Source organism: Schistocerca nitens, chromosome 4 (assembly GCF_023898315.1).
Source record: "Schistocerca nitens isolate TAMUIC-IGC-003100 chromosome 4, iqSchNite1.1, whole genome shotgun sequence".
Lineage (NCBI taxonomy): Eukaryota > Metazoa > Arthropoda > Insecta > Orthoptera > Acrididae > Schistocerca > Schistocerca nitens.
In genome coordinates, this window is record NC_064617.1 from 902,917,262 (window position 1) to 902,939,651 (window position 22,390).

At 44.5% G+C, this 22,390-nt stretch overlaps 1 protein-coding gene across 1 annotated transcript in view; it reads left to right on the top strand.

The window, feature by feature from the left end:
• Positions 1-22,390, top strand: part of LOC126253459 (dorsal-ventral patterning protein Sog-like) — a 534,492-nt gene that overhangs the window by 372,211 nt on the left and 139,891 nt on the right. The window contains exon 2 of the mRNA XM_049954812.1: positions 21,683-21,786. Coding sequence (XP_049810769.1) covers positions 21,683-21,786 — 104 coding nt within the window. The remainder of the gene's footprint in view (positions 1-21,682; positions 21,787-22,390) is intronic.

A 22,390-nucleotide genomic window follows, 5' to 3' on the forward strand; every position in this document is an offset into this window, starting at 1 on the left:
TCGTGTAAGGAGGAGAAATGCGTACCATCACGTTTCCGACTTTGATAAAGGTCGGATTGTAGCCTATCGCGATTGCGGTTTATCGTATCGTGACATTGCTCCTCGCGTTGGTCGGGATCCAATGACTGTTAGCACAATTTGGAATCGGTGGGTACAGGAAGATAATACGGAACGCCGTGCTGGATCCCAACGGCCTCGTATCACTAGCAGCCGAGATGACAGGCATCTTATCCGTATGGGTGTAACGGATCGTGCAGCCACGTCTCGATCCCTGAGTCAACAGATAGGGACGTTTCCAAGACAACAACCATCTGCACGAACAGTTCGACGACGTTTGCAGCAGCATGGACTATCAGCTCGGAGACCGTGGCCGCGGTTACCCTTGACGCTCCATCACAAGACAGGAACGCCTGTGATGGTGTACTCAACGACGAACCTAGTGCACCAATGGCAAAACGTCATTTTTTCGAATGAATCCAGGTTCTGTTTACAGCAAGCATCATGATGGTCGCATCCGAGTCTGGCGACATCGCGGTGAACGCACATTGGAAGGTGTATTCGTCATCGCCATACTGGCGTATCACCCGGCGTGATGGTATGGGGTGTCATTGGTTACACGTCTCGGTCACCTCTTGTTCGCATTGATAGCACTTTGAACAGTTCACGTTAAATTTCAGATTTGTTACGACCAGAGGCTCTACCCTTCATTCGATCCCTGCGAAACCCTACATTTCAGCAGCATAATGAACGACCGCATATTTCAGGTCCTGTACGGGCCTTTCTGGATACAGAAAATGTTCGACAGCTGCCCTGGCCAGCACATTCTCCAGATCTCTCACCAATTGAAAACGTCTGGTCAAATGGTGGCCGAGCAACTGGCTCGTCACAATACGCCAGTCACTACTCTAGATTAATTGTGGTATCGCGTTGAAGCTGCATGGGCAGCTGTACCTGTACACGCCATCCAGGCTCTGTTTGACTCAATGCCCAGGCGTATCAAGGCCGTTATTACTGCCAGAGGTGGTTGTTCTGGGTACTGATTTCTCAGGATCTATGCACCCAAATTGCGTCAAAATGTAATCACATGTCAGTTCTAGTGTAATATATTTATCCAATGAATACCCGTTTATCATTTCTTCTTGGTGTAGCAATTTTAATGGCCAGTAATGTAGCAGTTTGTGAATTCTGTCGCGCTGCACTATTCCTGAACGCCGTCCAGTTTGCGGGCGTCATCTCAGGCGCCAAGGAAAGCGGTAACGCAAGAGGAAGGCCACGTGTTGGCGGCCTCTCGCCGGACGTTACTCAGAGGCCTGGGTTTGGCACCGCGCGCCGCCCGCAGAGGTCGCCAGCAGAGCCGGGCTGAGACGGGGCCGCAGCGTCAGCTGGGGATTACGGACGGCCGCCGCAGCCGGCCGCGCCGCGTGGCGCAACCGCCGACCACAACCAGAAGCAGAAGCAGAAGCTCAGCTCGCGACGCGTCACGTCACGACCCATAACCAGCACCATGCCTGTGACACGCGACGACGCCTTATGTTCTGCGAGGGATTACATCTGCAGCCTTCCTGCTCAGCTGGTCATTACACGTACAAAAGTACACTCATGCTCATAAATTAAGGATAATGCTGATAAATTGTGAAAAAACGCTCTGGTGGGCGGTTTGTGGGTTTAAATCACCTCGGTGTATGACCATGCAGTGTATGACCATGCAGTGCATTTGACCTGGCGCTGGCAGCAGTCCACATACGCAGAGGTGTGTTGGTGCACGTCAGGGTACGGTGCAGCGAGTAAGTGTGCAGACGTTTTCAGACGTCCTAATGGTGACTGTGTGTTGAAAATGGCTCAAATAACACATATTGATTACGTTATGAGGGGTAGAATACCAGGGCGACTGGAGGCTGGTCAAACACAGCAAGTCGTAGCACGGGCCCTACGTGTGCCACAAAGTGTTATCTCAAGATTATGGTAACGATTCCAGCAGACAGGAAACGTGTTCAGGCGCTACAGTACGGGACGTACACAGTGTTCACCACAACAAGAAGACCGTTATCTTACCATCAGTGTCCGCAGACGGCCACGGAGTACTGCAGGTAGCCTTGCTCGGGACCTTACCGCAGCCACTGGAACAGTTGTCCCCAGACACACAGTCTACAGACGACCGAACAGACATGGTTTATTCGCCCGGTGACCTGCAAGGTCCATCCCACTGACCCCTGGTCGCAGGAGAGCCCGTAAAGCTGGTGTCAAGAGCACAGTACATGGTCATTGGAACAGTGGTCCCAGGTTATGTTCACGGACGAGTCCAGGCATAGTCTGAACAGTGATTCTCGCCGGGTTTTCATCTGGGGTGAACCAGGAACCAGATAACAAATCCTTAATGTCCTTGAAAGGGACCTGTTTGGAGGTCGTGGTTTGATGGTGTGGGTTGGGATTATGATTGGTGCACGTACACCCCTGCATGTCTTTGACAGAGGAACTGTAACAGGTCAGGTGTATCGGAACGTCATTTTGCACCAGTATGTCCGCCTTTTCAGGGGTGCAGTGGGTCCCACCTTCATCCTGATGGATGATAGCGCACGGCCCCATGGAGCTGCCATCGTGGAGGAGTACCTTGAAACAGGAGATATCAGGCGAATGGAGTGGCCTGCCTGTTCTCCAGATTTAAACCCCATCGAGCACGAATGGGATGCCCTCGGTCGACATATCGCTGCACGTCTTCAAAACCCTAGGTCACTTCAGGAGCTCCGACAGGCACTGGTGTAAGAATGGGAAGCTATACCCCAGCATCTGCTCGACCACCTGATCCAGAGTGTTCTAACCCATTGTGCGGCCTGTGTACGTGTGCATGGTAATCATATCCCATACTGATATCGGGGTACATGCGCAGGAAACAGTGGCGTTTTGTAGTAAATGTGTTTCGGGACGATTTTCCCAGCTTATCACCAATACCGTGGACTTACAGATCTGTGGTGTGTGTGTTCGCTATGTGCCTATGCTATTAGCGCCAGTTTTGTGTAGTGCCACGTTGTGTGGCACCACATTCTGCAATTATCCTTAATTTATGAGCGTGAGTGTGGATACTCAGCTCTGAGCAAGGTGCAATACAGTGCATCGTCGAGGAGGCTTCTAACTTATAGTAGCTGCTCCTGTTCTGTTCGTGTACAATAGCAGAGAAAAGCTCCGGAGTAACTTTCAGTGTACCACAGTACGTTTTTAGTATCCTTCCATTATTTACATAGTTAGTCCAGTTACTTAGTACGACTAGTTAGTCCGGTTACTTACATCTAAATCTACATGTACTAAAAGCAAGCCACTTTGCGGTATGTTGCGGAGAATACTTTGTGTACCAATGTCAGCTGCTCCTTTTCCTGTTCCAGTTGCGTGTAGCTCGTGGGAAGAACTGTTGCTCGTAAGCCTCCATGTGGTTTGAATCTCTCTGATTTTATGAGTGTGCAGGCTCTCTCGACGAATTTCATACATAAAGTCTTCACGGGTTGTCAGCCGAGTAGCGTCGTCGTCTCGTAGCAACGTTTCTATGGAATGCGTCTCCATCATCTTCGCCTGAAGATGATGGATACGCATTCCATCGAAACGTTGCTACGAGACGACGAAGTCACTCGGCTGACAACCCGTGAAGACTTCATATACTCTCTGATTTTATCTCCATGGTCTCTTCGTGAGATATACGTAGGAGGAAACAATACAGAATGTTACAAAATCAGCATACGGATTTTATGGCTTTGTGGCATTTATTACAGTCAACTCACACTTACAAATAATATACCAAATTGACAGAGCAGCTCATACAGCTTTGTTTGTGTGACTGGGAGCAAAGGGAAGCGTATAGAACGACCGAGAGTGACTGAAGAACGTGTTGAACGAGCGAGAGTCTTTAACGCGTTGCCCCAAGATATCACTTCGGAAGGCTACTCGTGAAGTATAAATTCCAGTCACGTTTACAACTACGTCTTTTCAAAAATGGTTCAAATGGCTCTGAGCACTATGGGACTTAATTTCTGAGGTCATCAGTCCCCTAGAACTTAGAACTACTTAAACCTAACTAACCTAAGCACATCACACACATCCATGCCCGAGGTAGGATTCGAACTTGCGACTGTAGCGGTCGCGCGGTTCCAGTCTGCAGTGCCTAGAACCGCTCGGCCACTTCGGCCGGGCAACTACGTCTTTATCGTTTGCATTTGTTAAAAGCTCATGCAGATCAGGGTTTAAACGCCAACTTTGCAAATGAAATGTTGCTCCATGACGACGGAGATTTTCCAGATCGCGTCGTCTTCAGGGATGAATCAACATTTCATCTAAGTGGAAATGTGAACACACATATCGTGCGCGTCTGGGGGCCAGTAAGTCCTAACGAGATGGTATAGTTGCAACGAGACTGCCCTAAATTGAACGCTAGTTTGTGCCAGATCCCTGGCCTTTCTCTTACGATGGAGCAACTGTAACCGGTGGTTCTCACCTTGATGCGCGAGGACTATAGCTCTTCCCTCAATTGGACGAAGCTGAACCACAGAACTTTATTTGGCAGCAAGATTGTGCGTCGCCTCGCTTGCATAGATCAGTATGCGACTGGTTCAACAACGCTTCTACCTGACCGCTAGAGCCCGGATGACAGAGCTTACTTTGCATGACCTCTACGTTCACACACGACCTGACGCCACGCGGTTTTTCCCTTTGGGGAATCATAAAGGATTATGTATATGTCTCCGCTAGCAGTCGATCTACCCCACTCTAGAAACAGCATTGTTGCAGCAATTACTCTACACACGCCGATCAACGTTTGAGAACCAATCTCCTATCGACTCGTTGTGTGACGAATGGTGTTCACACTCAACATTTGTAAGATAAACTGTTTGAATTGCTGTATTATTTGGGAGTGTATTGGACTGTGATACTTTTGGGATTCTTAAACAGCGACTTGGCTTTTCTGTTTGGATTTCGATGAGTTATGATATTTTTGTGCATTTCGTTTGCTTTCGGGCCTCAGTAGTTCAGAAGAATTAATGTTGAGAGCTTGGATTATAGAAGTGAAGTTGAGAGCTTGGATTATAGAAGTGAAGTTGAGAGCTTGGATTATAGAAGTGAAGTTGAGAGCTTGGATTATAGAAGTGAAGTTGAGAGCTTGGATTATAGAAGTGAAGTTGTGAGCGACATTTATTCTTTCGCTTCTCCATTCGTCTCAAAACTTCGTCTATTTTTCTAATGTCTCGTCATTTGCTGGGCCGCAAGTGGCTGGCACCTCAATACCTCTAAGAGACAACTTTTGTGATCGATAATGAGTTTTGCCATTAAAATTTCTTTTCAAATAACTGTCTAACTATGGGTAACATCCAGAAGGGCAGCTAGTATTAAAATACTCCATCTGTGTGTGTGAGTGTGAGTGTGAGAGTGAGTGAGTGTGTGTGTGTGTGTGTGTGTGTGAGAGAGAGAGAGAGAGAGAGAGAGAGAGAGAGAGAGAGAGAGAGAGAGAAGCTGCCAGCAGAGTTGTTTCCAAAAGAGGAATGTATGTCCAGAGGGCCTTCGGTAGGACTTTATTTGCGTTTCCTCGTTCCAGCTGTTCTCCGATAAAAACTTTGGGCCCGGCCCCTGGCAAACAGAGCGAGTCAGATAAGCGGACGCCTCCATACCTCAGCACCACACTTCCTCTCGCCTCGCCTGTATGTACGCCTCAGCGGCGCCGACGGCGTCCTTCCCAAAGGCCGTTCACCTCTCTCTGGTTTCTAGTAAACGTCTAATACGTTTCTTCATAATAACGTCTCGGAAAAATTAAGCAGCATAAAGCTGAAAGGCAGTAAAAGCACACCTCCACATATTCTTCAGTTTCGCACACATTATCTATTCATTTATTGCAGCAATTTGCGATTAAGAAATGGTAGTAAGATCAATGTGTTAAATCCCTTCAACGACAGTGTCGCTACAGGCGCAGCACAAGCTCATATTAGCAAAGATGAGGAAGTGGCTCGACCGTGTCCTTTCCTAGATCCACACTTGTTCTCTGCGAGACACTGTGAAGTGTGTGGTAGAGGACACCTTTTATTGTACATTAAATTTCTTCCCAATCCATTCGTGGACGAAACATGGGCAGACTTGAGTGCTCATACGTATCTGGGCGAATTTTAATTAGCTTAATATCTCTCTCTGCTAATAGATAGCCGGCCGCGGTGGCCGAGCGGTTCTAGGTGCTTCAGTCCGGAACCTCGCGACTGCTACGGTCGCAGGTTCGAATCTGCCTCGGGCATGGATGTGTGTGATGTCCTTAGGTTAGTTAGGTTTAAGTAGTTCTAATTTATAGGGGGCTGATGACCTCAGATGTTAAGTCCCATAGTCCTCAGAGCCATTTGAATCATTTGCTAATAGATACTTAGATGGTTAAAGAATAATCGTAGTTTCTCCTCTTAAAGACGGTTCTTAAAGTTCTCTAACGAGATTTTTGCGAGATTCACGACGTCGTTCTTAGACTGCTTGTTAAGATTATTCAACATTTTTGTCACACTCTCTTGGCAGTCTGACAAACATGTTACAATTCACGCCGCCCTTTTTTGTACTCCATTTACACCTCCTGTAAGTTCAGCCTGATATGGGTTAGTGTATTAATCTCTCTTTAGCGGCTCTCCTGGTAACAACGTAGGCGTTGCCTCTCAGCACTGGAGTGCTTGATTTCGGTGTACAGTGGCTATCGTTTGTATGTATTTCGCCGGTAGTTGCGTTGTTCTCAGCGCGTGAGGTACGGCAGTGGGGTGTAAACATTCATCAAAATCAATCAGTATGATGCCCGGATTCGAGAGCTCCACTGAAACCAAACATTCCGATGGCTTAGGAACTCGCCACTATCGACCCGAAGGGAACACAAAACTACCTTACCCTACAAGCAGCGTATTTGCCAGAAATGTCAATGTCTGGCCATATTATTTGTACTGTACAATCACATTTGCAACACTAAGGTAACGATCAAACATCAGTAACAACCGTTAGAACACCCTCTTCTTGGTCAAACAACAGTTGCATTTGTGTCTTGAAAATGACAGGGTGTACACTTGTCAATATATCTGCGATTGTCGAAGTCGTCTCCTGGCTACGTTCTCGTAAGTTGATTGTTTGGGATCCATTCTCCTCAGTCAGCCAAAAAAATGAGCGAATTTTACGAGTTTTTTCAGAAAAAGTAGTGAATCAATCAACGTAAATATTTTTGCACGTTATTTATTGGTCCTTCAACAACATTTTCTAATTTTTTAAAGACAGCCAGTCATCATTAAGCTCCCTATCCGAGGACTAGAAGTTTCTCTGTTCAAAATGAGGTGTGATCATAAAGGGAATCCTGTAGTCCGCAAATCTTATCTGAAATTTAAAAAAATAAACTATTTTCTTCATCTACAGAATATTGCGCACGAAGTAACAGCACAGATTCTTGAAATTAGAAAAAAATAATAAAATGGCGGACTTTCTTGAAACATAGATAAACGTAGTTTTTTCGTGTTTCCGGTCACGTTTCTTACGATACCTGATGAATAAATTAAAATTAATAAATCACCCTGTTATTCCTTGCAGAAATGCCTGAGAAGGAATTCAGCCAAATTTCAAATGGTTCAAATGACTCTGAGCACTATGGGACTTAACATCTATGGTCATCAGTCCCCTAGAACTTAGAACTACTTAAACCTAACTAACCTAAGGACAGCACACAACATCCAGTCATCACGAGGCAGACAAAATCCCTGACCCCGCCGGGAATCGAATCCGGGAACCCGAGCGTGGGAAGCGAGAACGCTACCGCACGACCACGAGCTGCGGACGCCAAATTTCAGAAAGATATTTTTATTAGCGTGCTCGCTATTCATTCCCTCAAATTGAGATGCATCATATTTCAAGCTGACGGTATGGATTACGGGGACACTAATAAATATTCCTTGCTGAAATGTGGATGGACTACTCCTCGGCATGTCCACAAGGAGTAATCAGCAGATTTTTTTATTTTAATATACTGATTACTTATTACAAACAATATGACCAAATAAACACGACAGAACTACATTTTTATTTCGAACAAGAGGAGGAAAGGGAACAAATAGGAACAGGACAGAATGAAACTAGTATTTCGTTTGTAAATCGAATTTAGTGTTACCGGTAAGGAGTCAACGGACAAGACAGACCCCACAAGTTTCCTCTTAGTACTGTAATGCTTTGTAATCATTCTTTTGTTTACGTGCATTATCTTGCACTTATCCACATTTGAAGAATGTTGCAAATCAAGAAATCAAGTGGAACTGCTGTCAAGGTCTTCCTGAATTTCCTTCGTTTATTCTTAGTGCTTAGAAGAAATGGATAAAAACAGCTTCATTGTTGGGGATCGTATGGTTCCCAGATGCGTCACCCGGTAGCTCCATTGGGAAAGCAGTGTTCTCGAAAAACAAGAAACAGGAATCGAGTAACCGTCTTGCACACTTTCTAAACTTCTCTCAGCTGATTTACGCACCGGATGTTTCGTCAAGGATAAAAAAATTTCGTCGCAAGAATGCAGGATTCACAGGTAGCTACCCAAAAGGGTGTTGTACTTTCCGAATTTACACAAATTATATTTGTGGTTTGGCTTCGTGACCAATTGTGCCGACAGAAGGATTTTTTTCCTAAATTTGCCCCCAGTGTGGAAGAAGAAGTATTGTGAAACAGAAAAGCGAAAAAGTAATTTTTAAACAATACTTTGAAAAGAGAAGAGTGACGTTTCAGACGAGCAGCCGCCATCGTCAGGCGACAGACGAGTAGCGCGTCTGCCGCCAGACGCGGCAGCGCGGCCGCTCGCGCTATCAGGAGGTTAGTCCACTTGATCTCAATTGCTCTGCCGCCTGATGTAACCTCTGCGAGACTCTCAATTAATTCCGCCGCAGCGTTTCGATAAAAATCGTAAATTAGATTCATTTGCTCCGTCCGAGGGGGCAGGCGACACATCGGGGACGAAAACAATCGCCGCCGTTGCGACAGGCTGTGTCACGTGACAGATACAAATTTTCCCGTCACTCGACGCCTGCTCCACATCTCTATCTGTCTCGTAAAGGCGGAATCACAACACGCGGCGCCCGGTCTAATGCAGAGGTTGTCGCCTCGGCGGGTCAGCGAGACTTTACGACTGGCGTTAATATACAGCCCGTTATCGGGACACGGCACTTAAGTCGGCCGATGGCACTTATCGTTCTGTAGCTGCGCCTGTCATTTGTTATGGGTGACAAGTTAACCTGAAGTACGCCATTGCCCTAACGCCATCATCTTCGTCATCACCCAACGATCTTAGGTCCTAACGAGCATACACTGCCTTAAGCAGTTACTTGACAATGTTGTTAAATCCAGGTCGTGCGGTAGCGTTCTCGCTTCCCACGCCCGGGTTCCCGGGTTCGATTCCCGGCGGGGTCAGGGATTTTCTCTGCCTCGTGATGACTGGGTGTTGTGTGATGTCCTTAGGTTAATTAGGTTTAAGTAGTTCTAAGTTCTGGGGGACTGATGACCATAGCTGTTAAGTCCCATAGTGCTCAGAGCCATTTGAACCATTTGTTACATCCATGTAATGAAAAGCGTGTGGAAGGTACTGATGGACCACCAATTACGTCCCTATCATAAACTGCGAGTAATGAGTACTATAGACAGGGGATGTCAAATTGACTCCATATTTTTAGATTTCCCGAAGGCTTTCGACACCGTTCCTCACAAGCGTCTTCTAACCAAACTGCGTGCCTATGGAATATCGCCTCAGTTGTACTACTGGATTCGTGATTCCCTGTCAGAAAGCTCATAGTTCGTAGTAACAGACGGAAATTCATCGAGTAAAACAGAAATAATATCCGGCGTTCCCCAAGGAAGTGATATACGCCTTCTATTGTTCCTGATCTATATTAAACGACCTATGAGACAATTCCAGTAGCCGTCTTAGATTGTTTGCAGATGATGCTGTCATTTACCGTCTTGTAAAGTCATCAGATGACGAGAACGAATTGCAAAATGATTTACATCAGATATCTGTATGGTGCGAAAAGTTGCAATTGACCCTGAATAAAGAAAAGTGTGAAGTTATTCACATGAGTACTAAAAGAAATCCGCTAAATTTCGATTACGCGATAAGTCACACAAATCTGAGGGCTGTAAATTGAACTAAATACTTATGGATTACAGTTACAAATACCCTAAATTGGAACGATGACATAGATAATAGTGTAAGTAGAGCCAACCAAAGACTGCGATTTACTGGCAGAACACAGAAGATGCAACAGATCTACTAAAGAGATTGCTTACACCACGCTTTTCCGCCCTATTTCTGTGCGGTGTGGGATCCGCATCAGATGGGACTGACGGATGACATCGAAAAAGTACAAAGGAGAGCAGCTCGTTTTGTATTATCGCGAAGTAGGGGAGATAGTGCCACAGACATGATACGTGAATAGGGGTGGCAATCATTAAGACAAACGCGTTTTTCGTTGTAACGGGATCTTCTCATGAAATTTCAATCACCAGTTTTCTTCTCCGATAGCGAAAACATTCTGTTGGCACCCACCTACATAGGGACAAATGATCATCACGATAAAATAAATCAGGGCTCGCACAGAAAAATTTAAGTGCTCGTTTTTCCCGTGCGCCGTTCGAGAGTGTAACGATGGAGACAGCTTGAAGGTGGTTCATTGAATCCTCTGGCAGGCACTTTATTGTGAATAGCAGAGTAATCACGAAGTTGTAAATGTAGAAGATATGAGGCAAACTGATTTTGAACCCAGAATTCTGTAACTGACCAATGGATGGTTTGAAGGTCAAGGACGTCATTTGCTGGTTTCCAAGAAACAAGAAACGAGAAACGATCGCTCCGTGAGCTAATAGAAGGCAAATAGATTTTATTAGAAAACTTTTGGAGTAGCACGATTGTGTGCAGCTAAGGGCTGCGTCTCAAACAACACTGATTTCCTTCCAACAGCTACAGTATAAGCATTAACATTCTACTGAATTTTGGTGGCGGAGTTGCTCTGTCAGCAAATGTCTACACACTGTTGGTGGCGTCTGTGTTTGTAGCGCAATATATGACCACCAAGTGCCAGTCTTGTGGCTGGTTGCGTGAGAGCTGTGGGCTGTTGGGCGACAAGCTGTTTTTTCCCCACTTTGTGTTAATTTGATCTCGAATGAAGGAAAACCTTTGTTGGTATTACAGATTCATATTTATGCGGGATTTATCTACGTAACAATGTAGAAGTCGACCTCGGAGAAGATCAGTTTGGATTCCGGAGAAATGTAGGGACATGCGAGGCACTACCGACCCTACGGCATCTCTTGGAAGTTAAGGAAAGACAAACCTACGTGTAAGTTTATAGCATTTGTAGACTTTGATGAAGCTTTTCTCAGCGTTGACTGGAATACTCTTTGAAATTCTGAACATAGCAAGGGTAAAATACAGGGAGCGAAGGCTATTTACAACTTGTTCAGAAACCAGATGACACTTACGGGAGCCGACGGGCATGGAAGGGACGCAGTGGTTGTGAAGGGAGTGAGTATTGTAGCCTATCCCAAAGAGAGACACGGTTGTATCCTATCCTGAATGTTATTTAATCTATACATTGAGTAAGCATTAAAGGAAACCATAGGAAAATTTGCAGTAGGAATTACAGATCAGGGAGAAGATACAGAAAACTTTGAGGTTTGCCAGTGTTGTTCTATCAGACAGAGGAAAAGCCTTGGAAGAGCAATTGAACGGGCTGGTCTGTGTGTCAAAAGGAGGATATAAGATGAAAGTCGGAAGAAGAAAAACAAGGATAATGGAATGTAGTCGAATTAAATCAGGTGATGCTGAGGGATTTAAATTAGGAAACGTGGCACTTAAAGTAGTAGATGAGCTTCGTTATTTGGGCAGCAAAATAAGTGATGATGGTCGAAGTAGAGAGGATATAAAATGTAGGCTGGTAATGGCAAGAAAAGCGTTTCTGAAGAAGAGAAGTTTGTTGACATCGAATATAGATTTAAGTGTTAGGAAGTCTTTTCTGAAGGTACTTGCCGGCCGTTGTGGCCGAGCGGTTCTAGACGCTACAGTCTGGAACCGCGCGACCGCCACGTTCGCAGGTTCGAACCCTGCCTTGGGCATGGGTGTGTGTGATGTCCTTAGGTTAGCTAGGTTTAAGTAGGTCTAAGTTCTAGGGGACTGATTACCTCAGAAGTTAAGTCCCATAGTGATCAGAGCCATTTGAACCCTTTTGAAGGTAGTGTAGCTATGTAGGGAAGTGGAACATGGACAATAAGCAGTTTAGATAAGAAGAGAATAGAGGCTTTGAAATGTGGTGCTATAGAAGAATGCTGAAGATGAGTTGGGTAGCTCGTGCAATTAATGAGGAGATACGGAATAGAATTGGGGAGACAAGAAATTTGTGGCATAACTTGGCCAAACGAAGGGATCTGTTGACAGAACACATTCTGAGACATGAAGGGTTATCACCAGCTTAATACTGGGGAGGGGAGTGGTAATTATTGTAGAGGAAGCCCCAGAGATGAATACAGTAAGCAGATTCAGAAGGATGTAGGTTGCAGTAGTTCTTCTGAGAGGAAGAGGCTTGCACAGAATAGAGTAGCATAGAGAGCTGTATCAAAAGAGTCTTCGGACTGAAGACTACAACAACAACACATAAAAATTAAGTAAAATATTAAACACTGGAAGGAGTAAAATTTTCAAGATCAATACTATATTGGTAAATAAATTTTTGACGAATCCTTAATTACGATCTGGATCTCCATGAACTCTGAAAAGAAAGTAAAGCAGCTCTCATTTTCCAAGTTTGAAAGCATTATCAAATACAGCGGTTCACAAGCGCTTACTCCATTTACGTCTTCCAATCTGAGTCTTTTTGCATTTAATCACGGCTCTGGCGATCTTACGATATGGCGCAGTGGTTCAAACACTGGGCCCCCCCTATTAACGAAGACCCCAGTTCAAATCCCAGTTCAGCCCTCCAAAATTAGCGACGACTCCTTTACAAGCGAAACGGGCGATTTCATTACTTATCTTTCCCTAATCGGACTTTGTACTTCTCGTCGTCACCGGGAAGTTAAACACAAAAAAAAAAGGTTCAAATGGCTCTGAGCACTATGGGACTCAACTGCTGTGGTCATCAGTCCCCTAGAACTGAGAACTACTTAAACCTAACTAACCTAAGGACATCACACACATCCATGCCCGAGGCAGGATTCGAACCTGCGACCGTAGCAGCAGCGCGGCTCCGGACAGGAGCGCCTAGAACCGCACGGCCACCGCGGCCGGCCTTAAACACCAAATTTCTAAACTTTTCTTTACAGTTCACTTAAACATGAAGTTGCATTACGTCTATTTCCAGCTCATCCTGGCCAGACACCTTTGTTTCTCCACCTGGAAACGTTTTCGTTGGGTTCTCTATACGTACAAGGTGAACTCGGACCTCACCGAGAAAATCTGGGAGGTCGTTCAGACAGCTTACGGGAATGCAGTCGTGTGACGTCTTTGACCGATTTTTCGACAGATGCACATTCTTCCCAAACATGGGCGGTTGTCGTAAACGTCTGCAGGCTGCATTCCGGTACGTTGTTTAACCATTTTACACTTTGCGTCGGGAGAAACTCAAGTCTCACGTTTGGAAAGTTATTCAGCGATTTTTTCTAAGTATTTTGGTGTGAAGGACTCGTCGACTACGGAAGCTATTCGCAGAGTAACAGTGCAATGATGATTTATTCCGCTTGTTACTCCAAGCCAGTAGGCTAATATGTAATCACAGGGTTGACAACACAGAGAACATATTTGCGCTCTTTTAACACAGAACTATCTGAATCCTTTTTCCCACTCCCTCTTTGTAGCTAAGGGTTCAAACTCGCATCTGCTTCTCATTGCTACGTCTATATATGTCTCTCTCCAACGGTCTCCTTTTTCTCCCAATGATTTACAGTATATCCCACTGCCAGTCTCTCCTCTCACTTACACTGTCTTCTTTCGTCGTTCTATGCCACTGCCACTGTCCTCATCATACCTCGGCAGCTAAAAATATTATGAGACTCCAAATTATTTTTCCCTCGTACCCACCTGTTTAAAATTGCGGTCTAAAATGCACCTTCCCCAGTACCTGCGTGTTCACTGGTCTGGGAGGGTCCAGATCCCCCCCCCCCCTCTAAGTCTATGTATGATGTCCACTTATCTGTATTTTTAGTTTCTGTATCCTCTATCTTTCTCTCTCACTGGCACTGTCTCCTCACTCTTCGACCGTCACTGCTATTTTCTTTCAGCACAAAAAAGAGCGAATGTACATATTCGCCTTGATTGTGCTCCGAGAGGAGTATTTTTCCGCTGGTTCCCTTCCTTTGCCTGCTACAACAGGGTGTTCTGCTTATAGAAAATGTTTCAAATGGCTCTAAGCACTATGGGACTTAACATCTGAGTTCATCAGTCCCCTAGACTTAGAACTACTTAAACCTAACTAAACTAAGGACATCACACACATCCATGCCCGAGCCAGGATTCGAACCAGCGACCGTAGTGGCAGCGCGGTTCCGGACTGACGCGCCTAGAACCGCTCGGTCACAACGGCCGGCTGTTCTGCTTATAGAAAACAAATTCTGTTGGTCAGTAAAATTTTGACAATTTTATGTATATCTACATCTACGTGATTACTCTGCTATTCCCAATAAAGTGCCTGGCAGAGCGTTCAATGAACCACCTTCAAGCTGAACTCTCGAACGGCGCGTGGGGAAAAATGAGCACTTAAATTTTTCTGTGCGAGCCCTGATTTCCATTATTTTATCGTGGTGGTCATTTCTCCCTATGTAGGTGGGTGCCAACAGAATGATTTCGCACTCGGAGGAGAAAACTAGTGATTGAAATTTCATGAGAAGATCCCGTCGCAATGAAAAACGCCTTTGTTTTAATGATTGCAACTCCAATTCACGTATCATGTCTGTGGCAATATCTCCCCTATTTCTCGATAATATACTTCGACGCATTTATATGCTTTGACACATATAAACAACAAATAAGTACGCATAATAAAAGGGTAACAGAAAACCGTTCCTTTTAAGTCAGTACCGCCATTAGACTGTTGTTTATTTACAGTGTTACATTTCCACTTACACAATCATGATTTCGGCTTCAAAGTGCCATTATCAAGTGTTTTGAGTGTTATAAATTGCCTGGGATGGCATACTGTCGTATTTTAATACGTCGTATGTTTATACGACAGTTTGCCATCCCAGGCAATTTATAACACTCAAAACACTTGATAATGGCACTTTGAAGCCGAAATCATGATTGTGTAAGTGTAAATGTAACACTGTAAATGAACAACGGTCTAAAGACGGTACTGACTTTAAATCAATATGTTATGACTGTGGCCCCGCATTATGAAAAAATTATTAAAGAAAACCATTTGATTTACATTATGCTTGGATATGCAAGTGATTAGGTCCGTATTACTCCGTCAGACTTCTTTGACAAGAATTTTTGATCAAAGCTTTTTGGTCAAATCTTTGACAGTGTACTACGGACGCTTTTATCAAACAATAAGTTTTCTCATACTGAGAAATTACAAGGCGTGATCTGTCTCACTTGTTAAAAACTTTCTAAAGCCAACATCGCATCAAATATTTCTTTATTCACAAACAATCGGTTTCGGCAGACTTTGCTGTCATCTTCAGGTCCTCAAAAATTTGTTATAAAATATGTTCGTTTTGAGTTGGCCTTCACGCCAAGTTGTTGTGTGCTACGTTTTATCTACATGACAACTTGGCGTGAAGTCCAACTCAAAATGAATACATTTTACGACATAAATTTTTGAAGACCTGAAAATGACAGCATCGTGATGGCTGGGTGTTGTGTGCTGTCCTTAGGTTAGTTAGGTTTAAGTAGTTCTAAGTTCTAGGGGACTTATGACCACAGCAGTTGAGTCCCATAGTGCTCAGAGCCATTTGAACCATTTGAACCAAAATGACAGCAAAGTCTGTCGAAACCGGTGGTTTGTGAGTAAAGAAATATCTGATGCGCTCTTGGCTTTAAAAAGTTTTTATCAAAAAATTGTTTCACCAAAGATCTTTGAACAAAGTTAGAGCGTGGGTCTAGCTTTGATCAAATTTCTCCATATTGTAGATTTAGTTGACTGGCTTCAGCTGATTCTGACACGTAAAATGACTGCAAACTTCGAAGTTCAAAATTTACTTAGGTTGTGGCTAGCACCACAGTATGAATAATGCGACGTAGCCATTCTAGTACGCATGACGTAGGAAAGCTCGTGTTGAGTTTCCTGAGGACGCAGACCCGCCCCCGCGTGCAGCTCCCAGCGGCCCTGACCGCCAGCAGCTCTCTTTATAGGCTCGTGTTTACTCTGCCTGCCGCCGCTCGCTGTTCGTGACGTCAACACGCGCGCCGCCTCGCAGTGGCGGCATTACGTCAGCTGTTCCCACCTGGGACGGGGAAACCTGTTACCACCTGTGGAGTAGAGGCTCGGGTCTCGTGCACTCTGCAACTCGCGTGTGACGCAGCTGTAAACAGGACAAAAATTACCTAGGTATCTGTCTACAAGGCGACTTAATTTTGCAGCAGCAAAGACCACTTTTACTGTATGAGCAACAACTTCTTCTTCTGCCACTCTTTGTCATCATTAGTATCCATTTATGATCTATTGTTGTACATATACCTCTTACTGACTTCTTCGCCGGCCGCGGTGGTCTCGCGGTTCTAGGCGCGCCGTCCGGAGCCGTGCGACTGCTACGGTCGCAGGTTCGAATCCTGCCTCGGGCATGGATGTGTGTGATGTCCTAAGGTTAGTTAGGTTTAAATAGTTCTAAGTCCTAGGGGACTAATGACCACAGCAGTTGAGTCCCATAGTGCTCAGAGCCATTTGAACCATTTTTTACTGACTTCTTCATACATTATGACTTCAACTCTTCGCATCCAAGTTTATCCTGCTAGTTTCTTTATATCCTGTCCATCTCCCATTAGATCACCCTCTAAGTTGTTTTTCTTATCACGAGGAATCACAGAAATTCCTTCACCCGTCTCCCAGCATTTCGCTTCGCTATACGCACAGTCCACCTCCATTGTCACTGTCGCGTCCTCAGTTTCTGTCTTTTTCTCTTTCCATTCCTGCCATTCTAAGTTGTATTTCGGCCAACAATCTTTTGCTTGGTTTATCTCGCTCCTTCCTCTTCTCAGGGCTCCAATTGCAAGTCGTTGCCGGCCAGAGTGGCCGAGCGGTTCTAGGCGCTACAGTCTGGAACTGCGCGACCGCTACGATCGCAGGTTCGAATCCTGCCTCGGGCATGGATGTGTGTGATGTCCTTAGGTTAGTTAGGTTTAAGTAGTTCTAAGTTCTAGGGGAAGGATGACCTCAGAAGTTAAGTCCCATAGTGATCAGAGCCATTTGAACCAATTTTTTTATGACTATTACCTGTGTCTGACTTTTCGGCAGACATGTAAGACAGTTGTCCGCCCAGAGCTCCGCAAGGTTCGTTGTTTGTACACATCAGTGGCCAGAGCATACACTTGCATAGTTTATCAACCGTTTGTTGTACTCCTTCCATTGTGCCGATAGTTTATTTTCTCTCAAACTGTTGACACTAGTAGCCACAAATTTCAGTAAAGATATGTCTGTGGCACAGCAACAGGTTAGGTGAGAAGGTAAAACTCCATCCATTGTGGTGAATTAAGCAAACTGTGCCCCCCCCCCCCCCCCCCCCCGACATCTGCTTTTTCCAAATTGGAGTATCGTAATCGGCAACTGAATCAGGTTTGATTCTACTTTATTTTATGCACTTTTGTTGACTATAGTTTCGTGCTGGATTACCATATTCCACAGAAATTTTGTAAAAATAAACCTGAAATCTTCAAACACTTCCAGCGGGCATAAAGTTCCAAGGAGTTCTCACTGCTTGTATGGAAAGCCTCAAACCTTACTGTGTTAAGTGATTTGCACATAAAATGAAGCTGAGCGTCTCTCCTTTGTTGTGTTTTCAGGTAATTAATAAGACGAATTCTTTCAGTATATGCTAGCGTACACGGCGTTGGTTGCTTGCGACAACATAAAATAGTGAGCCAGCTCACGACTCACTGTTTTCCCCCTAGTAGGCATAGCGTTGTAATTTGCCTGTTACAGCTGTCACAGTGAGCTGATAAAAGTCACGAGACACCACCTAACATTGTGTCGGACCTCGATGTCGCATGGACTCAACAAGTCGCTGTAACACCCCTGCAGAAATATTGAGCCATGCTGCGTCTACAATCGTCCATAATTGCGAAAGTGTTGCCGGTGCAGGATTTTGTGTACGAATTGACCTCTCGATTCTGTCCTTTAAATGTTCGCTCGAACCATCCAGAATGTTCTTAAAACCACTCGCAAACAATTGCAGCGAGGTGACATGGCACATTGTCATCCATAAAAATCCCATCATTGTTTGCGAACATGAAATCCATGAATGGCTGCAAAAGTAGCCGAACATAACCACTTTCAATGATAAGTCCATTCAATGTAAACACAGCTCACAACATTATGGAGCCACCACAAGCTTACACAGTGCCTAGTTGGCGCCCTGGGTCCATGGCTTCGTGGGTTCTGAGCCACACTCCATCCCTACCATCAGCTCTTACCAACTGGAACGGGACTCATCTGACCGAGCCACAGTTTCACAGTCGTTTAGAGTCCAACCGATATGGACAAGAACCCATGAGAGGCCCGTAGACAATGTTGTGCTGTTAGCAAAGGTACTCTCGTAAGTCGTTTGCTCTCATAATTAACACCAAATTTCTCCGCATTGCCCTAACAGATTCGTTCGTCGTGCGTCTCACATTGATTTCTGCGGTTATTTCACGCAGAGCTGCTTGTCTGTTAGCACTGACAACTCTACGCAAACGCGTCTGCTCTCTGTCCTTAAGTGAAGGCCATCGGCCACTGAGTTGTCCCTGGTGAGAGGTAATGCCTCATACGTGGTATTCTCGGTACTCTTGTAACGCCGGAAATGCATATCCTCCTATTTCCATCTATTGTACTATAATTTTTTTTCCTTGGTTTGTTACCTCAAGATATGACGTTTCTGTGTCTTTGTATATTGTAATTGTTTTACTATTTGTATATATATATATATATATATATATATATATATATATATATATATATGCATTTATGTCGATGTATAATTGGTTTGTTGTGTAAAGATTATTTGTATTTTTTACGCTGGGTCTGGCCTAGGGAAAACTATACTATCGAACGAATACATCGATAGGTCGTGTGAAGAATCAAAGTGTGTAGGATCTTTGGTAGTGTTAACTCTGCCGCGTGGAGCGCGGGCAGAGCATGAGAGAGTCTGGCTGGGTAGCGAGTGGAGCAGGTGTGTGGTGTGAAGCTCCCGCGAGTTGCCGCGCTTTCGGGGTTTGGCAGCATGTAATTGCGCTCGACTTGCGATGATAGTTTCTGACATGGTGTCGCGGACGGGAAGCATTAGCTGGCGCACATCAAGAGCCCGTTTCGTCTGGTGACCGTGTCGAGAAGGCGCGCCAACATCCAGCTTCTGCAACAGCGACGGCCGACAATGAGTGACTGTCGCCACGTCCTCGATCGACGGCTTCAAACCTTCAATCAACCAACAAGGAAAACTGGAAGCTCGTAAAGTTTTAGAACTGTATGGCAGACCTCAGCTTTTCAAACTTTTAAAATTGTTGCATCACAAAATTACAGCTACTTAGCATGAACCTTTGTTGCTCATTGTCCCAATTGCATTACCAAGCAGGGTCCCTTCCTTTTCCGAAATGAAGCCGAGTGTCGTTGAAATTCAAACGCCAGCATAATTCCATTTCACTGCTTTAATTTCAAAGTTCAGTTAAAGTATTCATAGCTGGCTACAATACTTAGATTACACGAGCACAAATTAAGAGTGCTAGTTTTGTTACCATATTTTAGCTTACCTGTGACTGCAGCTCAGCTTGGTACGTACTAAATTTTACTATTGTTAATTGTTCAGAATCATTTAATTCAAGTTCAAAGTTAAATCTCTTATTTCTAAATTGCGTAGATTCAAGTAGCTTTTGAAATGATTGTTGAGGTAGTCCAAGACTGACCGTATTTTACTGAATTTCGATGTTCTTCAGAAAGAAAGCTCACTATTAACTTCAGTCACTAAATTAACTTTCGATTTTCCGGTTTTATTAATTCTTTTGCTAAATGAAGTAAGAGTGTAGCGAAATTTATTACTTCTGACAAACTTTCAATTTTCACACTACACGTGTCAACCTTCAGTTGCCACGCTTCTAGTGCTAATTATATGTGTAACAACCTTTCCTTTTCAGCTACTATAGTAATTGTCCAGAGGACTGGCGACCGTAATTCCCCCCAAATCTCAAATATCTAATTACCGCTAGTTAATTGTTAACGTAACGGCCGCACATTTACTTTCTTTATTAACTTTACCCCTTTTCAAAATTAATTTCCACCAGTTTCATTTGCATTTTTCCTTTCATTTAGATGTAACCCTTTCCTCCCTCTTTACCGACAGATTAACTTCGGTGACGATTGCTTTTCCCAAATTTCCATTAGGTACACGCGGTTTGATTTTTCACTGTCATTAAGGTCGATAAGTGAGGGGGAGGTTACACTCTCTCTCTCTCTCTCTCTCTCTCTCTCTCTCTCTCTCTCTCTCTCTCTCTCTCTCTCGACACTGTGGATCTCTGCATATTGAATTCCCCAACGATTTATGAAGTGGAAATGTCCCATTCCGCATTCAAAGCTTGTTAATTCCGTCGTGTATCCGTAATGACGTCGGAACCTTTTCACATGAATCACCTGAATACAAATGACAGCTCCACCATTGCACTGTCCATTTATACCTTGTGTACGCGACATTACCCCCATCTGTATATGTGCATATCGCTGTCGTAAGAGTTTAGTCACCTCAGTATACAGACAATGCAGTCATATGCTGCAATTACTAAGAGAACAGTCTAAGGCGCTATAGTCATGGACTGTGCGGCTGGTCCCGGCGGAGGTTCGAGCCCTCCCTCGGGCATGGGTGTGTGTGTTTGTCCTTAGCATAATTTAGGTTAAGTAGTGTGTACGCATTAGGGACTGATGACGTTAGCAGTTAAGTCCCATAAGATTTTACACACACATTTGAACATACTAAGAGAATGAATTATCAGTACGAACATGGAGACTGTAGACAATTCAGACTCCACATTATATCCACGCCGAGGCCCTAGTCTCATTGCATCGTACGAGAGCTACTGCAGCCTAAGGAAAGAAAGGGAGGTGCCCGTGATAAATTGAAGTTAATCCGTGGGGCCAGCTCAGTACCCGTAATAGTCAGGGATGCAGATTTAAGTCTCAGTCTGGAAAATAGTTTCAGCTTTTCGTATACAGCCAATGTGATATTACTTCGAACTCTGGATGGCGAGTATTCGAACACTGTGGAAATACCGAGTGATTGAACGAACATTATTTTCCCTTTCTTCCTCATGCGTTTTCTGAATGTTGTATTACCAGCTATGCTGCAGTGTAATAACGTCTCCTTACAGCTGTGTTGTTGAGCAAATTTATTGAAACTCTGTCATTACAGGGTATTACTTGTCAGTAAAGCGAGCAGTCCCAGTAGTCACTTCGACCCGCCCTCCCTGCAGCCTTTAGTTCCCGCCTACCAACGCCGCCTTTCTCTCGTGCTGTTCCAGAGTGCCACTTCGGACGACGAGTGTACGACCTGGGCGCCCACTGGTTCGCGGACCTGGGGCCGCCCTTTGGAGTCATGTACTGCATCCGCTGCGAGTGCGTCGCCGTAAGTACCTGTGCTGACTCCGCTGCTTCTAACGCCAAACACCTACACGGCGTCTAGCTGCCCTCAGCAAAGGCTTTAAAGCAGTCATTGTCGAGACGCCCGCTAAACCCGCAGGGCAGAACAGGTGATTAGGATTGTGGAAAGGGCCAAATAAGGTGTCGGTCAGGTTCACTCGAAATTGTAATTTACTATAATTTAATAACACCTTTAAGCCGAAACGACACATAGCCGAAGCTTTAGAACTACGAGTTTCAAAAACGCAATTATTTCACGGCTGAGGTCCTCCAAACAAGAAATCTTAAAAGTCAACAAAATGAAAAAGCAGTTAAAATAGCAAATAAAATAATTAAAATATATATGGTATCACAGTTACGGTGGAAAACCTCAAGGCAAAAGTAGATAGAACAAACATATGCAAGGTGCAGTACAAGCGGCTGAGGGGGCACAAATTAGAAATTTTTAAAATATATTACCATAATCTTTTAAGGGGCTCCGGAAAGGCTCAAAATCATGAAAAGTTCAATTTTTACTTTTTTGCGTTTTCTGAATCTGCAGACTATTACCTTTTAATAGATATATAATTTATTCAATTCTGAAGACTACA